Source organism: Mirounga angustirostris, unplaced genomic scaffold, assembly GCF_029215605.1.
Source record: "Mirounga angustirostris isolate CCGP_5_RB_7025 unplaced genomic scaffold, mMirAng1.0.hap1 SCAF_6, whole genome shotgun sequence".
Lineage (NCBI taxonomy): Eukaryota > Metazoa > Chordata > Mammalia > Carnivora > Phocidae > Mirounga > Mirounga angustirostris.
In genome coordinates, this window is record NW_026991714.1 from 39,971,242 (window position 1) to 39,990,339 (window position 19,098).

At 44.1% G+C, this 19,098-nt stretch overlaps 1 protein-coding gene across 2 annotated transcripts in view; it reads left to right on the forward strand.

Moving 5' to 3' along the window:
• Nucleotides 1-19,098, forward strand: part of KCNK2 (potassium two pore domain channel subfamily K member 2) — a 216,162-nt gene that overhangs the window by 65,757 nt on the left and 131,307 nt on the right. Inside the window, exons 1-2 of one of the 2 annotated variants that reach the window (XM_045876149.1) lie at nucleotides 4,238-4,283; nucleotides 7,263-7,573. In XM_045876149.1, the coding sequence (XP_045732105.1) occupies nucleotides 4,238-4,283; nucleotides 7,263-7,573 (357 nt within the window). Of the gene's footprint in view, nucleotides 1-4,237; nucleotides 4,284-7,262; nucleotides 7,574-19,098 lie in introns of those variants that run through there. The other variant, XM_045876150.1, reaches the window with a different exon arrangement.

Consider the following 19,098-nt stretch of genomic DNA (forward strand, 5'->3'; position numbering starts at 1 on the left):
AAATAAATGGCAGGAGTTACCATAGAGTTGAAATGTGTTGGTGGTCTGGCTTGGCCTGGTTCATGGGGTTAAGTCAGTCACAGGAGAGAATAAAATTCTCTTGAAGACTTAACAATGATAAAGCCATTTATGTGGTCTTACTTTAATTCTTAGGACAATCTCTTCTAAGTTCAGTGTATTCTCCCTATTTTGTAGATGAGGAAACTGATGGTCAGAGAGATAAAGGGACTCCCTCAAACTCACAGGGTTCACAAATGGTAGAGTTAGGACACCCATGGAGGTCACTTGGACTCCAAAATTACAAGTGTTTGGAATTATGGGAAGGACAGTTGCATTTTTTTTTTTTTGTAACTATGAGTAGACCAAGGTCAAAAAGCAAAATAAACATAAAAGTGAAGTCCTGTAGATGTCACGCTTCTAGTTGGAGCCAAACAACAACTTTGAAAGCACCGGAATGAAGAGAGTATAAAATTTGGGGGAACTCAATCTTTTTATTACATATTTCAAGTCTTCCTGTCCACTGAAGTAAAATTAAGGGGTGTTGAATAGTCCTGCGTCATGGAAGAAATCAAGTCCACCTAGTCTTTCTATTACACTTTTGATAGCATTTATATGTGTTAAGAAATGCAGGCATAAAATTAAACAGGATAAACCATCCCCTTTCCTTATTTCTCCAGCTTCAATGATACACAAACTAGCCTACTTCCTTTTTTCCCTCTTACTTCAAACACAGCAAGTAAGCATGTGTTTGGCACAAGAAGGCTCTTAAAGTGGTAGGAGTATTTAACTGAGGGGGCTTTAGGGGCCGCAGTGGAAAGCAGGGCTCAAGTCAGTGTGGAGACTGGTTTCTTGGTTCTTTCAAGTTATTTGTGAGGCTGAGGCTGGCTTGTTGGAGCAATTCCTACCGATGTTACAGTTTGGAAGTTTTCTTTTGATCTTATTTTAACGTCTCTATAAAGTAAATCTGTGCTCCCCTCCCCCACATATGTATGTGCCTAATGAGAGAATAACGCAAGGGGGATGATGGAAGACAGCTAGTACAGACACACTGATGGAGAAAAGGAGGGAAAAAGACAATTCAGCATTTGGGATTGGCGGTGAGTCCTCCATCCCATGAGTCTGGGATAGGGGAACACTGCAGGGATTAACTCTGAGTTAATCCCCTACTGTAGTAAGCATGAGCCAGTCTGACAGAGGACCAGTGCCTGGCAAGGTGTGGTTAAATTTGCAAAAGACTGACAAAGAACAAGAAAGAATCACCAAGTTGTTAAATGGAAGGAGAGAAGTTAAACAAGCGAAACTCAAAGTGTTTTGGACACTTAATGTGGAGAACAAAGCACCTGTGATAGGGTAGAAATGATTCTGAAGGTAGTGAGTTCATCTCATGTCCTACATACGCTGGATACCCTGGTTACAAATACCTGAAGAGAGGCCAGGTGAATGATGTCCACATCCACACTTTCATTCAGATGTTTAACACCTGTTTAGTACCAGGCACTGGTAATTGTGGATACTGTGGTGAACAGAGAGATATGCTTATGCCCTCATGAGCTTACAGTGTAGTCAGAAGAAGCACAACACAATGTGACAGGTGCAAAAATAAAAGCCCGAGTTGCCTGGGAGGAAAACAGCAAGACACCTGACTAGCTAGGATTCAGGAGAAACTTCCAGATTGCTGGAAGATCTGAAGGACAATATCTGTGATGATTAGTTTTAGGTGGCTTGGCTACAGTACCTAGTTATTTGGTTAAACACTTATCTAGGTGTTGCTGTGAAGGTATTTTGTACATGTGGTTGCAATCTATAATCAGTTGACTTGAAGGGAAGATTACCTTTGATGATGTGGGTAGGCCTCATATAATCAGGAAGGCGTTATGAGCAAAAACTGAGGTTTCCAGAAAAGAAGAAATTCAAGACAGAAGCATCAACTCTTGCCTGAGTTTCCAGCCTGCGGGGAACTGCCCTAGGAATTTCAGATGGACTTGCCAGCCCCCAGGACAGCATGAGCCAATTCCTTAAAATAAATCTTTTGCACACACGTACATACATGCCCTGTTGGTTCTGTTTCTCTAGAGAACCCTACTAATACAATGTCTTAGACATGTAAAGCTGGGGGAAGGTGTGTGAGGGAAGATGAATGTACCCAGAAAGGCCTGGAATGAAAAAGAGAAGCCAGATCAGGAAGCAAATTATATGTCACCTAGAGAGTTTGAAAAGGTTTTAAGTGAGAGGATCAGATTCACATTTCAGAAAGGACATCCGATTATATTGAGAGAAGTGGAGAAAAACATGTTTCTGTTCCAGCAGGAAGGAATTCCTAATAAGGAAGACATTTTTAATAGAAGAGGTGCTGAGTCTTTTTTGGAATTTAAAAAATAATTTGGCATTTTTAAGCACTGATGGCCACAATTCTGCAAAAGACTTTTAACGTTCTTTTTGCCATCAAGAGTGTTTCTGCTCTGCCTGACCTCCTTAAGATCTATAGCTTTCAGTAGTTTCTCACATCTACAGTTTTCATCAGGAAGTTCTCTTTGTAGCTGGCAAAATACTTCAAGTTGGCCCAGCAGCCTTTCTGGAAGATAAACTCTCTAACACAGCGGTGGAGATGGGAGGGTGGAGGTCAGCGGGGTGTTCCCGCAGCGAAAGTGAGAAGGAAGGGAGAGTTAACACTGGGGCTGAAGTTCCGCTACATCACGTGTGTGGCGAGGGGACTAACCTATTTCAGCTGCAGCCTGGACTCGGCGCGCTCTCTTCCCCTCCTCTGCGGGTTCGGTGCCCGCACCCCTGCAGCCACGCGTCCAGCTGCCCCCGCGCGGCAGTCTACGAGTCTGGGCGGGGTCTGGCATCCGCCAAGCTGGGATCTTGACACGGAGGTGTGTCGGAGCGCCGGGTTCGAACTGATGTCCCAGGTCTCCCACTCCGCTGCTCGGCCGAGAACATCCGCAACCCCTGACCCAGCAAAGGGGTCTTGCCCTGAGAGCCTTCCGATTTTTCTTCCATTCCCTCTGCAACCCTAGATGTCTTCTGTACCTTAGCTCCCGGTGCGTTCCCCATCCTTTCTGGTTTGGAACCTTCTGTTGATCAGAGCTTGTTGCCCAGGTCAAGCACCCCAGGAGGTGGGATGTGGTGGGGGTTGCTGGTGACTCGACAACACTTCCCCAGGCGTAGACTGGAAGAAGCCAGCAGCCCCATTACCGACCCCACTCCGGGGGGTCTCAGGGCGCCAATGGGATTAGTTCTCTGTACAACCCTGGGTGGGTGGAGGGTGGGCAAGGGGAGCGGAAGATGCCCACGTGCAGGGGTCCTGGGACCCGCGCCCCAGAGCATAGTCCCGCACCCCGCCCTGGAAGGAGATAGGTTGGAGCTCTGTCTGTGCACCAGATAGTGAGAATGGGCTTGTGGGGAGGGGGCAGTGCTAGTGGAAGGGGCTGAGGGAGAAGAGGCAGCAGGTGAGCCCCAGGGCAGTGCCCCCAGGCGAGGAGGCAGGGGCGACGCCGGCGCGGGTTGGGCTAGGAGGGGGTGCGGAGAGGCGAGCCCAGGCGGGGAGACGGAGGGTGGGGGGGCGGAGGAGGCGAGGGGGAGGGAGTTCCGAAAGGAGGGAAAGGAGCAGGCTAGCGACGAGAGCAGCGAGCCTGGCAGGGAGAGCGGCCGAGCTGTGGGCAGCAGGGCGCCCGGCGCGCCGAGCCCGTGCCACACCCCCCGCCCCCCGGGGCCGGAGGGCTTTGCCGGGGGAGACACACAAAGACATGCGAAGAGGGGCAGAGCGAGGCTCGCGCACAAAGACGCCGGGGCGCACGGCCGCTCGGGCTGCAGCGACCGCCCCCGCGCCGCGCCGCGCCGGGAACCCGCCAGCGCGGAACCCGGGGCGGAGCGCGCGGCGGCGGCGGCTGCCGGCTGGCGCGGGACCCGGGTCGCCCGCGCTCTCCGGGTGACCCGGGCCCGGCTGCAGGCGTGTGCGGGGGTGGCGGCGCCCGCGCCCAACTTGGCCTCGGCCTGCCCTCTGCCCAGCCCGCCGGTGTCCCCTCCTTCCCGCGATTTCGTTTCTTCTCACGCTCCCCCACCCCCTCCCGCGTCCAGCCCCGCTCTCCCCACCTTGTAAAACAAAGCCGGGGAAAATGCCTGCCCGTGCAGCTCGGAGCGCGCAGCCCGACTCTGAATAAGAAGTGAGTACAATGGCGTGTTTGTAAAAGCTTCAAGTCCGTCTTTTTCAAAAAACATTTTGAATGCTGCATGCCTCATGCTTCCCAGCGCCTCGCGGGAGAGACCCGGCTATAGAGCAGGAGGTGAGACCCCCGGGTGACACCCCCCCCCCCCCTGCCGCAAACCTCCCGCCCCGCGCTTTCCCGCCCCTGCCTGGACTGGGACGGCTGCAAATGCCCCGCTGGCAGCAAGCGGACGTCCTCCACCTTCGTTTCCCGTCCAAGGTGTTGGGTCATAATCTGGGCTTGGAGGCAGACCGATGCCTGGCTCCTCTGCTGGTTGCTGCTCCCGCCTCTCCCGCTGGTGCCTGGGGCTTTTGCATCTGCCTCGGGTGTGGGTTTGGGACACCTTGGGGGAGTTTCCGAAGGAGGAGGAGGGTCAGCCCTTGGGAGCAGCCGACAGGCAGGACGCATGGTGACCCTGGTCACACTTGTTGCCCATTGCGTGGTGGGACAGGCAGTGGTGCTGAAAAAAAGCTCGTTTCTCTTGCTATGGAGTCAGCTGCGGCCCGGAGCGTGGAAGGCATACCTGCAGGAGGCTGGGAGACTGGGATTAAGAGGAGACTGTGATGTGCTGGAGGTAGAGGAGGGAGGTAGTGATGGTGAGGACAGTGTGTGCAAGGGACGACTCTTTGATTCCTTGTTCTGAGGAGCATCTCTGCCTGATCATACATCAAACGACGTGGAGATGGAAACAGAGAAAAGGCTGTTTTTTATTTTGATATTTTACCAGTTGCTGTCCATTCTGTCTGCCAAATGTGCATACACACACACACACACACACACACATATACATTTCTTCTAATTAAAAAAATAAGGGAATAGCTTAAAAGAATTAAACTTCATCAGGAAATGTATTAGCTTAATACACACAAATACACACAGTCTTTTAAAAACATATCTGTCCCTTTTCCCCCAAAGCCTATAATTATAATGTGTTAGTGTGGCATTGGGATTTAGGATTGGGATTTGGATGCATCAAGGTGAACAGTCTTGGTGTTTTCCACTTCTACAGACTAGAAACCATTTGTGAAAAACCAGAAATATGAGAGCACAGAGAATTGGAAGGGAAAGGCTTGGAAAGCTTCCTTCAGAGAGAGAATGTGGATTTCCTGTTCTTTTTATTCCGAAGATGGATTAATTTTAGATTATGACCTTTATTTTTCACCCAAGACACACTAAGAAGCGTGGCGGTGGGGTGGCGTAGCTAACCAGCAGATGACACTGATATCAGCTGTTATCAGCATGTCTATTAAAAAAAGTTTTTCTAATTAAAACAGTGAAACACATACCCAGTGCTAATTCTGAGCAAAGTTGCTGTTATAACTATGACATGACAAAGGTGTCTACTGGTTTGTGGCTTTATTCTGAGCAGGTGACTGTATCAGGAGGGCAACGGGTACATACCTGTACCCAGCAGGTTCAACCACTGGAAATTGCTGAAAGGAGCAATTCAGTCTGTATGTGGAATCTCCACTTGGAGCCTTGGGTACAATACTTCCTTGGTGCTCTGACTTCATCTCTTCAAAGTCAGAGCCATTCAGGGTTTTTGCTGGTTTGAGGAGCCCTCTGTTATCGGCTACCATTGTACAACACTACTTAGGCCTAGGGCTTCAAATAGCTTTGTTTGCAAAGCTTCTTTGTGATGGGCAACTGATGATTTGTTTTCTGAACTCAAGCTGCGGTAGTCCTACATTGAACTCACAGTGGTGGTCAGGAGGGCAGGGTTTCTAACCCTGTGAAAACTGACACTTTCCGTTCTCTTTTTATCCTCGAGTAATTTCAGGTTCCTGTAGGGTATTTGGGTGCAATTCCATAGGAATTTCTCAGATATTTACCTAAAAGTGTCTTTTAGGTTAGGTTATTACTATATCAAACCTCTATTATATATACCAGAGTAATTTTACTTATATCTATAACAATTGTGGACTCTAAATTCATTGTTCTGGTTGAGTTGGTGGTTTTTTTTAAAGTCCCCCTGGTTTGGGGTTGTTTTTTTTTTTTTTTCTGGCTATTCTGTTAACCTTTTTGTTTCGGTGTTGCCTTTCCAATCATTCTGTAGTAGATGGCTTATTTTCCCCTTAGCAAGTTGAAGTCTAGTATCTTTGTGTTTTCTAAAAAGAAATCCATTAATGATATTTTTGAACAGTTGAGATAAATAATAAATGGATTTACAGTCACCTCAGAGTATATGGGAATTTGTAAGAGAACACATAAATCCACTCTAATGGAGCAATTAGTTTTGTACAGAGCGTGGAGGGTCTGAGGTGTAAGAGAAGGTTTTACTTTTTTTTCTTGATAATGTTCACTGTTGAAATGGAAGGAACTTGTCATGTCTTGGCTGCACCTAGGATGGTGCCAGAAAAGGTAGCAATACTTTTGTTTTCTCAAGATGCCAGAGATTGTATAACAAGATAGAATGTTTAATCATGAACCGCTTTAGAGGGTAGGCAAAGAGAAATGATTGGGCAATTGAGTGGTTTACTTACCATAATGTTTTACCAGAAAATGACTAATGTTTTACTTTGAGCAGCAATGTTTGGATCCCAAATTCGCTTATAATGCAATCCCTTTATTACAATGAAAATTTCCATAGAAATAAAGAATATTCCTTATGTTGGTTGCTTGTGGTATAGAGGGTTAAGTTCTTGAGAACAGGAATCATCCATGAACCTTCTTCATGAGTATTCCTGAGTTAGTACTATCAACTCTTAGGAGTTCAGTCTTTGTTGAGTAGCACGGCGAATAGATGTAAAATTACAAATTAATTAGGAAGACCTCAGGCATTCTTTTATTATTATTATTTTTTAAGTTTCTTGGTCCACCTCCTGTTCTCTTCCTCCCATCTGGAACCCCAATAGCAGCAGAGAGCTGAGACCCAGCCCCTTTTCCCTGAACCTATGTATGCGGTCCTGGAAGCGATCTAGTGGGAGCACTCTGGTTGGTTTCAGACCGTCCACCAGGAGAGCAGTGGAGTTCAGTCCGCCTTTGCTCAGCCCCCAAAGAAAGCCAGCCATTCCTCTACTCTTCTCCAACCTAACATTCATTCTCTGTTGTTGTCAGTGGCGGCACCTGACTTGCTGGATCCTAAATCTGCCGCTCAGAACTCCAAACCGAGGCTCTCGTTTTCCACGAAGCCCACAGTGCTCGCTTCCCGGGTGGAGAGTGACACGACCATTAATGTTATGAAATGGAAGACGGTCTCCACGATTTTCCTGGTGGTGGTTCTCTATCTGATCATCGGAGCCACCGTGTTCAAAGCCTTGGAACAGCCTCATGAGATTGCCCAGAGGACCACCATTGTGATCCAGAAGCAAACATTCATTTCCCAACACTCCTGTGTCAATTCGACTGAGCTGGACGAACTCATCCAGGTAATAATGGCACGGAGGAGTTGTTACCCTGCTTCCTCTCTGGGGAAAGAAAGTAATGGCAGGAAGAGGCTACCTGTAGCACAGTGGCCTGCCTATGGGGGCCCAATTCCACTTTCTCTTTAGCATCGACTCGTCTCCTTTCTGTACTTCTTCCCTCTTTTCTTACTTTGTCTCTCTTTTCTTCTCCTTCTCCTTCGTTTCTCCCTCCTTCTGTTCCTTCTTACCCTCTTCTGCTCCTTCTGTCCCATTGTCTCCCTGATTTGTCGTTCTTTGCCCTCTCTTAGAACTGCCAGTGGACACCCATGGACATGGGGTTGCCTTGCCGGAGGCTTTTGTGGTCAGATTACCATTGCCGACTGAGAAACATTGCTGTGGCAAGTGAGAGGAAGATCTAAGGCAGAAAAGTGCTTTAATCATGCCAGGGGCCATCGTAAGATAGAAGAGATGAGTTTGTGGTGTGACCCTCTTGAGATGGGTGCCCCTGCTGGTTAACAAGTTGTAGCTTACCTCTTTAACCTAGTCAGAGTATAACTCTGTTAACTGCCTTTTAGGCTCCTAGAGAAATGATGCATCCTTGCTTCTCTAAACACTAACTAAAAGCAATTTACTATTACACAGAAAAATGCAGTTTTTGAATTTTAAAAAATAATTTCCTTTTCTTGTACTCTATCATGGTGGAATGGTGTTCTTAAGGAAAGTACTTTGTTATAAAAGTTAATCACAAAATGATTTAAACGTTTCAGTTAGGCTCCTTGGAGATGGCTGTATTTTTATTGTAGATTTCTTTTACATAAAACAATTCAGTGGTCAAACCAAGAGTCTGGTCAGAAGGAAGCCCTAGAATAGTCTTTCCAGGAGAGATCTATCTGACTGGTTGTGGGAAATGTTTTAATTGTATAGATCCTCCTTTTCCTGTAGAACCTATTTTTCTTAACTGGTGTTAAGTTGGATTGGACTGAAAATGATCTGAGTCATCTGAACATGTTCTTCCTCATCTTATATTTGGTTTGACATCATTTGAATGAGTTGGAATAGTAGATTGAGGGAGGCAATTCTTACCGGTTTTAATCCAGTCTCCTATTCAAAGACCTTTTCTCTCTCATTTCCCTTTTGCCATGGATACCCCACAGGCTACGTAGCCTCTGCCCTTCATGCCTCTCTCTATTTGTAGACTACACATACAAGTTCTCATTCAAGTTTTACTGAAAGCTGTCAAACATAGTAATCGCTCACCCTCATTTAGCTCCTACTATATTCAGACACTTCTGCGTCTCAACTATTTGACTTACATTTTGAAAATACTCCTCAGATACGTATATCCTGAATTCTCTATTATTTTTAGATGATGGCAATATTTTCAGTATTGACAGTGAACATGCCAGCAGATGTCGTTGTCCCAGCTACCGCATTGCCTGTTCCTACACAAGATCACTTTCACTTCACTCTTGTCTTTGTGCCACAGAGTTCTAAGAGGTACTAAAAAATCTTAAGCAATTCCCATTTCCCTAGGGTTTTAAAAGAAGAGCTCTAGGTTGTCTAGGAGGTAGCATCAGATGGGATGTGTTTTAAACTCCCGTTGAGCACTTTTCTAGAGGTGTCATCCTGAACAAGTATCTTGGCTCTCTAAGCCTTCAGTGATATCTCTGGAATGCAGAAAGAATATCTACCAAACAGGGTTGCTGTGAAGAGTAAAGAGATAATCCCTATAAAGCAGTTAGGATGTCACAGAGTTTGTTTGCTGTTGTTCATATTCGCGCCCTTCCCCCCCACCCCCACCCCATCCCTTTATTGGGCTGAAGTATCTGATTCAGGCAGTTCCATTCTTTGCATCTGAAGCAGTGTGGTGGGTTTGGGGCAGGGGGGAAAATGCCTGGAATTTCAGGACAATGCTGGAGGAAACCCGGTGTGAATTTGAAAATGGTCTCACTGTTCTGTACTACCTTGATTTATTCATAACTGTGAAAATAACTTGAAGGTCATGGCAGGTAGAGACAATCTGGAGGTGGAGACTGATCATTTTTGCTCTGTTGTTTTTGGAATGGATACAGACAGAGCTCAGCAATGACCTAATCTTTTTCTTTCCACCCCACAGAGGAATCTCTTTTAGCTTTATTAATATTCACCGCTGATGAGAATCTTTGCTTTTTAAAAATCTCAAGTATTTTTGTGCTTATTCAGAAGTCTGTTATTTTCATATCACTCATCTTTAGAACCCCATGGCTTTAATAAATTATTTTATTCTCTTTGAATAATGTTTCTTCTGATAAAAGTTTATAATGGCATGGTTTCAAGGATCAAGATCAGTATTTAAATAGGGAGGAAGGCAAATGAGCCAGTAATCTTATATTAGAATTACATTTCATTCATGTGATTCTTGTAAATTTCCACGTGTTCTTCCCACATTTATTTGCCCATTTAATGATCCCTTAAAACTTCATGAGTAGGTATATTAGGCAGTAATATCACAGCATTAAGGATTAGGGAGCTGACACCCAGCAGTCCCAGTGACTTACGCCAGACAGCATTATGAGGATGAGAGTTCAGGTGTTCAGAACCTTGATCTGCTATTATTCCCAGGAGTCTTGGCTGGGTTTAGCATTTTTCAGTGCTAAGAGGGGAGTTAGAAGTTCAGTCCTAGTGTTGGTGGAGAAGGACTTCTGGATTCCTTTTATGAAGAGCAGGGAAGGAGGAAGAAATGTGTAGTCAGACTGTAAGGTCGGGTACAGTTAATCTAATTTGGCCTCAGGCCCCAGGTTATTAATTACACCTCTGGATGGGTTATGGTAACCTCATAACAAGCTGTGCTTGCATCACAGGGTGGGGTAAGCGAGGGAGGGGAGAGAAGAGAACAGAGCTTTGAGGCTCCTGGGAGCAGTTGCTTCTTGTACTACATGGTCCCAGCTGTTCTTTCCCTCTGAGTGCTGTCTTGACATCGGCCGTCCAAGGCAAGATAGAGGATTGAGGAGGGGGCAGAGCTATCAAGACAAAGGAACCTAAATGGCTAAAGTATTTTGAACACTTTGATTTTCAACATCCATTATATTTAAGGTAGTGTGATGTCAGTACAGAAAAACATGGTAACACTGAAGTTTCAAAAGTCGTGAATACCATTAACCATAGTCAACATTTAATGAGCAGTGACTATGTACAAGGCACTGTTCTAAGCTTTTACGTGTATTGTCTCATTTAATTCTCAAGTAACCATAGGAGGTAAGTGCCTTATTAACTGCATTTAAGTTAGGTGCAGACTGAGGCAGAAGGAGCTTAATTTTCCAAGAGAACAAAGTGCTAGAGTGCACTGTTATTTAAACCTAAGTGGACAGACTCCAAAGCTTAGGCTCTTAGCTCCTGTGTTACTGCCTCTAAAAACATTAATAAACATGAAGTTTGCTGTAAAGCTTCCTGTTATTCCATGTATTAGAGTGGAATAAATATCAAATTACAGTCCTCTGTACATAGTGATGTATATTATATGACCTATCTCTTCCTCCATATAAGAATGGGGAATATATAACCTGAGGTGGGGTTTTTTTTTTTTAAGATTTTATTTATTTATTTGAGAGAGAGAATGAGAGAGAGCGAGCACATGAGAGGGGGGAGGGCCAGAGGGAGAAGCAGACTCCCTGCCGAGCAGGGAGCCCGATGCGGGACTCGATCCTGGGACTCCAGGATCATGACCTGAGCCGAAGGCAGTCGCTCAACCGACTGAGCCACCCAGGCGCCCGAGGTGGTTTTTTTTTTTTTTTTTTTTTTTTTTGAGAGAGAGAGTATGTGTGCATAGGCAAGGGTTGGGGAGAGGGATGGGAGTGGGAGAGTGAGAGAGAATCCCAGGGAGGCTCCACACTCAGCACAGAGACCAATGCTGGGCTCAATCTCATAACCCCAAGATTATGACCGGAGCTGAACTCGAGTCTGATGCTTAACCGACGGAGCCACCCAGGTGCCCCTATAACCTTGGTTTTAATATTCTTTCTGGAGAACACTTCCTGGTTTTCTCCTATTTGAATGTGGCAAACCAGTAGAGAGTCATGGTTACGTTGGATATGGCTGATTGTCAATCTAGTCACTTTCGTATTTGCTGAAGCAGTTCTGCGATTAAAAAGCTAGAGCAAAATCTATGATCTGTACATTGATAATTATTTTCTCACTTGAGCCCCACAACCCCTGAGGTAGGTAGGGAAGGTATTCTGTCTGTTTTTGGGTGAAAAAACGGACACATTTGCATGAGGTCATGTGGTCTCGGGCCTGGATTTTTGGAGTCCTCCTCCTGAGGAGATTATATTCTCTCTGTGCTGTTCCTTCTTCTCAGTTTGGTTTTTACTCCTTCGTTCAGTGGCGTTTGTTGAACACGTTCAATGTGTTGACCTTCGTACTGGGTATTGGGGCAAATAAAACGATCAGAAAAAACATCTTCAGGCACTCCCTCCTTCAAAGTCAGGTGGAGGAGACCACCGTAAACATAGCCACAGAGGCACCTGGGTGGCTCAGTCGGTTAAGCTTCTGCCTTCAGGTCAGGTCATGATCTCAGGGTCCTGGGATCGAGCCCTGCATCGGGCTCCCTGCGCCCCTCCCCCCGTTCATGCTTTCTCTCTCTCTTTCTCAAATAAATAAAATCTTAAAAAAAAAAAAATCACAGCTACTTGAAGTTCTTAGAGATTAGAGCTAGACTACTGAGGAGGAAATGAACCACTTAATGAGAGATAGGAAGACACAGAGAAGAGGTAAAAGAGAAACTGGATGTTAAGTGTGGAATCAGAGTATTTGGTAGAGGGAGGCAAGGGGATCAGCAGATTTGCTAGGCAGAAGGAGCATGATGTGCTCCAGTAACTGAATTATCTAGATTGAGGAGCAGGGGCATCAGCAAGTTTAACAAAGGAGAACAGGGTCTCCTGTACCATACCAGGGATGTGGGCTTTCTCCTGAGCCTGTTCTCCACTTGGGGTAGATATACCATTGGGGCATTTGGTTGTTTTCCAGGGGATACCTGGCCTTCCTAGAATGCCAGTGAAATTTCAGAACAAAACCAAAAACATTGTTTGATATTAATTATATAATCATTCATTCATCCAAAAATATGTATTGAATTCCTGCTATGTGCATTGTCCCAGGCACAGAAATATGGTGGAGAATAAAACAGATGAAAGTTCTTGCCCTTGGGGAGGTTCCTTCCATCCTGCTGAGGGAAGACAGTATGTTAGATAATGATAAGTCTCAGGAGAAAAAATAAAGCAGTAAAAAAGGATAGGAAATGTTGGGTGGTATTGGTGATTAATTTTACATAAGGTCACTGGGGAAGCATCACTGATAAGGTGACCTTTTTTTTTCTAAATTTTATTTTATTGTGTTATGTTAGTCACCATAAATACATCATTAGTTTTTGATGTAGTGTTCCATGATTCATTGTTTTCATATAAAACCCAGTGCTCCATGCAGTACATACCCTCCTTAATACCCATCACTGGGCTAACCCATCCCCCCATGCCCCTCTCCTCTAAAACCCGCAGTTTGTTTCTCAGAGTCCATAGTCTCTCATGATTTATCTCTCCCTCCGATTTCCCCCCTTTCATTTTTCCCTTCCATCTCCTAATGTCCTCCATGCTATTCCTTATGTTCCACAAATAAGTGAAACCATATGATAATTGACTTCCTCTGCTTGACTTATTTCACTTAACATAGTCTCCTCCAGTCCCATCCATGTTGATATAAAAGTTGGGTATTCATCCTTTCTGATGGCTGAGTAGTATTCCATTGTATATATGGACCACATCTTCTTTATCCATTCATCTGTTGAAGGGCATCTCGGCTCTTTCCACAGTTTGGCTATTGCAGACATTGCTGCTATGAACATTGGGGTGCATATGGCCCTTCTTTTCACTACATCTGTGTCTTTGGGGTAAATACCCAGGAGTGCAATTGCTGGGTCATAGGGTAGCTCTATATTTAACTTTTTGAGGCACCTCCACACTGTTTTCCAAAGTGGCTGTACCAACTTGCATTCCCACCAACAGTATAAGAGGGTTCCCCTTTCTCCACAACCTCTCCAACATTTGTTGTTTCTTTCCCTGTCCATTTTTGCCATTCTAACTGGTATAAGGTATTTCAATGTGGTTTTGATTTGAATTTCCCTGATGGCTAATGATGATGAACAAAAAACAAATAAGTCAAAAAATGTGTAGAAGACATGAACAGACACTTCTCTGAAGATGACATACAAATGGCTAACAGACACATGATAAGCGACTTTTGAGTATAAAGGGAGTAAGGAAAGTAGCCGGGTGGCTGTCTAGGGAACAACACTCAGACAGAGAGAGATCCACAGTAGAGAGGCCCTCCCTGAAGAGAGAGTGCCCCTGGCAGGGACGGGAACAGCAAGGATGCTAGGAGGGAGTGGTACAAGATGACATCAGGCAGGTAATGAGGGCCAAGTCCTGTAGGGCCTTGTAAGTTATAATATAGAGTCGGCTTTCTGGTGCAGATGAGTGTCCTGCGCTGGCTTGTTTCCCCAGGATCACTCTGGCTGCTGAGTTGAGGAGGGACTGCAGCTGGCCGCGGACAGAAACAGGGGGAACTGTTATTTGGCTGTTGTGATAATCCTGGTGATAGATGAGGGGGGCTTGAACCAAGGTGGTGGCAGTGGGAGCTTTGAAACATGGTCAGATTCTGGGTATATTTTAGAAGGAGAGCCAATGGGATTTACCAGTGGACAAGATTGCAGGGCAACGGTGAGGAGTCAAAGAAAAACACCAAAAAGTTTTGTCCTGGGCAACTAGAAGAGTACAGTTCCCACTTTCCTGACATGAGGAAGAGCAGAGGAGGCACTCGTGAGGGGAGGATGTCAGGCTCTTAGTGTTGGGCATTGCATTAAGAGTGGCAGTTAGACAGGGTTCAATTATTGAGCGAGATTCACAGGATCCAAAAGTAAGAAGAACTTCAGATCTCCATTGCAGGAAAATGATAGAACATACCAATAGCACCCAATAAAGATGTGCACCCAGGGCAAAGTTTGCATCAGAGCCAAGGCCTCCCTCTGCCAGGCCATGCCAGGACATACTTCTCTCTTTGATCAGAGCCACCCACATGTGCATGGGATACCTCAGAACCAGGGAGCCCGAGATGACCTCTTGGCTGGGATTTCTGCTACCCTGCTGGTCACAAAGGCATGTTCCTGCCAAGTAGCCAGCCTCAGTGGCAGAGCTTTCTGAGAGTCTCACCAAGACCAGGTGCAAATCATCCATCATGCTGTTATCGATAAACAGTGTGACAAGCTGGTCCTAACCTCGCAGACACTCAACCGGCCATAGTTATAAAACAACACTCTGGGTCAACATGTCTCACGATTTTACCAGGGGACAGTTCCGTGCAGGGACTTCAGCAAAACAGCCTTGGCAAATTCCAGCCAGCACAGCCATGTTAAATTTGAGATGCCAATAACTAGTCCAGAGAACTTCTAAAAGGGCTTTCTTTTCTTATCAGTGCCTTTACTCTTCTTATCCTCTGGATTAATCTCTGGAAAAAGCACTGCAGATAATAGAATGTGTAAACTTCTTGGATGTGTGACAACATAGTAGGTTGGATTATTTTAGCAGATTAATTAGGAGCCATTTAAAAGACCAGCTCTTTTATTTTATTTTAAATCTCTTTCAAAATGATGATTATTCAGGAATGCTGTCTTGAGAATTCAAGTCAAGAGGGACTTATGTATCAAGGGAGCTACAGAAGTCTTAAGAAAGCTTTGTCCATTTCTAGTTTCCCAAGGCCTCTCCCACATACTACTGTCCTAGTGAACAAACATGTTTGCCTCCCTTTCCTGTCCATATGTTCATGCTGTCTTGACTTGCAGAGTGTCGTATATAAGTACATCAAATAACAATTGAAATATTTTCATACACTGTTTCCTAACTATACTTAGGTTTTTATAATAAAGCATTTAAGTAGTTTGTCAGGAGATGATTTTATCTCCAAAGTCTATATGAAGATTAACTAGTTAATATTGGTGAAAGTAAGAAAGAAAGAGAGAGAGAAGGAGAAGGAGAGGGAGAAAGAAAGAAAGAAAAGTGCTATGTGAGTATTGTATATTAATAAAATACTCCTCAAACTGATGTGATTAAAAAGCAATATTACTTAAAAACATCGGAGGGGGAGACGAACCATGAAAGACTGTGGACTCTGAGAAACAAACTGAGGGTTCTAGCTGGGGAGATGGGTTAGCCTGGTGATGGGTGTTAAAGAGGGCACTTATTGAATGGAGCACTGGGTGTTAGACACAATGAATCATGGAACACTACATCAAAAAATTAATTAAAGAAAACAATGGCTAGAACATTATTTGATGGCTGGAATGGTTATTTGAGAATGAGAGAAAGTACTATCCATATGCATTGGAAGACAGGGAAGAGTATTTTTTGACTGAGGATTTATTTAGTCTAAGCTAAAAACAGGACACAAATGTAAAGCTCAAATACTATTCGAAATTTGACCAGTGTAGATCTGTTAATAGCTATTAGGATGATGGCTTTAAAATTCTTAGAACATGTTTGTATTTAATCATAGATTTGTGCTCTTACACTTCAAGATATATTATTTAATTCCCACATCTCTTAGATATATATATTTTTTAGTTCACACTTGTAAAATGTTCAGCAAGAGACAAAATGGCACCTTGGTCAGATTCTTTCTTTTGACTCCATCTCCAGTGCCTTCCTCGTAGACAGGAATATGTGCAACACAATGTCTAATGGTAATAGCTAGCCAATAAATTTTTTAAAATTTTTTTTTAAAGATTTTATTTATTTGTTTGACAGAGAGCACAAGCAGGGTGAGTGGCAGGCAGAGGCAGAGGGAGAAGCAGGCTCCCCGCAGAGCAGGGAGCCCGATGCGGGACTCGATCCCAGGACCCTGGGACCATGACCTGAGCCGAAGGCAGTCTCTTAACCGACTGAGCCACCCAGGCACCCCTAGCCAATAAATTTTTAGTCCAAGTCTGCATCTTTCTAGAAGTACTGCCATATACATTCTCTCTCGTTTGGTCAGGAAGCAGGTTAGGCTTCATCCTCTCCCTTTTGCAGGTAAATAAACTGAGGGACAGAATGTTTAACCCAAATCCCTCTTAGCCTTTTTAGCTTGAGATGTTCCAAGTTGCACAGCAAGCATTAAGATAGCAGAGCTGCTGTTCAGGTGACTCTAGAGCTTGTTTCCCCTGTACCGAAAGACTTCTCTAGAAACTACATTATTTTGTTGTGTTTTCTCAACCTGGGCTCCTCTCGTATTCCTACCAAGCAAATCAGATTTCCAGCCCTTGCGCCTAGGATGCACTCTCTGCATTTTGAGTTGCTGGTGCATCTTCTTGCTCTGGGCTCCTACTAGCAAAGGTCAGCAGTGGAAGACCCAGCAGGTCTGTAGTTGTGAGTGCAAAGTATATAGTCGTGGAAAACTAGAGCCCAATAAGGAGGCCCCAAATGAGCAACTAAAATATTATGCTTAAACTCGTATGGCGGGGCGCTAGTCATGCCGAGGCATGAACAGGTGATGTAAATCAGGGAAGGCGATTTCAAGCTGGAGAATTCTTACCTGGAAGGAAGAGATGGATCGAGGAGAAGGAAGGAGGAGGAGCAAAGGGAAATAGTCGCAGGGACACAACAAGTTAACATTCTTCTTGTAGGATTACAAGAGTTTTTACCCCCTTCTTGCTTTCTGACGTTCACAAAGTAACAAAAGTGTCCTGTACAAAATCCAAGTAATATAAGAAGGTACAAAGAAAAGAGCAAATATCTGAAATCCCTCTACCTAGAGTTGGCCAAGACCTCTCATGTATGTGTGTGCGTGTGTGTGTGTTTACACACACATACAGACATACATATTTCCACACAGAATTTTATATGCGTGGGATCACGTATGCGTGTCATTTTACCACCTCCATTTTTTGCTTAGTGTTGTGTAGGGGATGCTTTGGGAATATTTCAAGTCTTGACTTTAGATATTGTTTAAATACCCACATAGTTTAGGTAATATCCTTATCAGTAAGAGAATTAGATGATATTTTTAAATCTCTTTCAGCTGTTTCTCTGCCCTTTATTTTTATGAACATTTGTATATCTTGGCTGGATCAAGAACAGTAAACAGGAGTTCATCTAGCTCAGTATTTCTGCCCTTAACTATGCTACCAAGGGACATTTGAAAACAGTACGAGAGTTCCCTTTATAAAACCAGCTTTAGAAGGGATGACTGTACCCTGAGCATCATGACATTATGAAAAATCTGGCATGGATCTAATATTCATAAACTTACTTCTCTGGACTGTTTGCATTTGACCACATTTCAGCGTGTACCTTCTCTTGATATGTGTCATGCCTGCTTCTCAATAAAGTTTCTCTTTTCATTTGACCTTTCATAAAATTACATCCTTTTTAAAGTTTTAGGCCATTTGCCTGGTGAATTTTGTGAACTAAGTCACGTAATTCCCTTCTAAAGATAGCCACCTTACCTTTCTTATTTTTATCCCCTACCACATGTAGAATTCATTCTCAGTCAGCTCCTTAGGCATTGATAATCTACGATGATGTGTGTCTTGGGTCCCTGCTTTCTTAATAGTCTTGTTTTGTAATCTCTTCCTTAGCACTTAGAGTGGCCCCTTGATTATTTTACTTATCTTTTTTTGAACTGCTTTCTGCTCAGTTAAAACTTTGGTAAGTGTCGATTTGAGCTGTGGGCAGTATTCCAGAAGAGGAGGGATCATACTTTTGCACAAGAGTAGCTTCCTGTTTTAATTCTTTCTTTTTCCTTTTCTTCCCCCCTGTTTTATTTCTATTACCTCTCTGGTGATGTCTGGTGTTTTCTGTGTTGGCGTTGTTGGATAATGTCCTCAGGCAGAGTTCCAGGGACTCCAGAGGCTTCTTCTAGGTTATTGAAAACACTATTTGAAAAGGGGAGCCTGGTTTATTTTTCTCCCAAATCCATTAGTTTTCACTTAATGAGAATGAATCTCAACCCTCATTTGTACTTTGCATGCCTTTTCACCCAGGCTTGCGAGGTTTTAAAAATTTAATTGAACATTGGCATTTCACGATCTTCAGGATCATGATGATATTCCCACACTTTTTAGTGTTGAATTAAAATATTGCATAATAGATACCTAGATTTACATTGATCCCTTTAAATATGTATTTATTTAATATACATTTTTAAAAACCATTAAAACCTCTTATTTAAAGATTTTATTTATTTAGAGAGAGTATGTGCAAGCAGGGGGAGGGGCAAGGCAAGAGGGAGAGAAAAAAAAGACTCCAGAAGACTCCACGCTGAGCCTGGAGCCTGACACAGGGCTCGATCCTACAACCCTGAGATCATGTCCTGAGCTGAAAGCAAGGGTTGGACACTTAATCGACTGAGCCACCCAGGTGCCCCTGTAACCAAACATTTTTATATAATGGATCAATTTTTATCAGTCTTCAGTATATAATGTTTTTATGACTACTTAACATTTTGTGAATTCATTTTCTTATGTTCTTATGTACTCCCCATACAATACC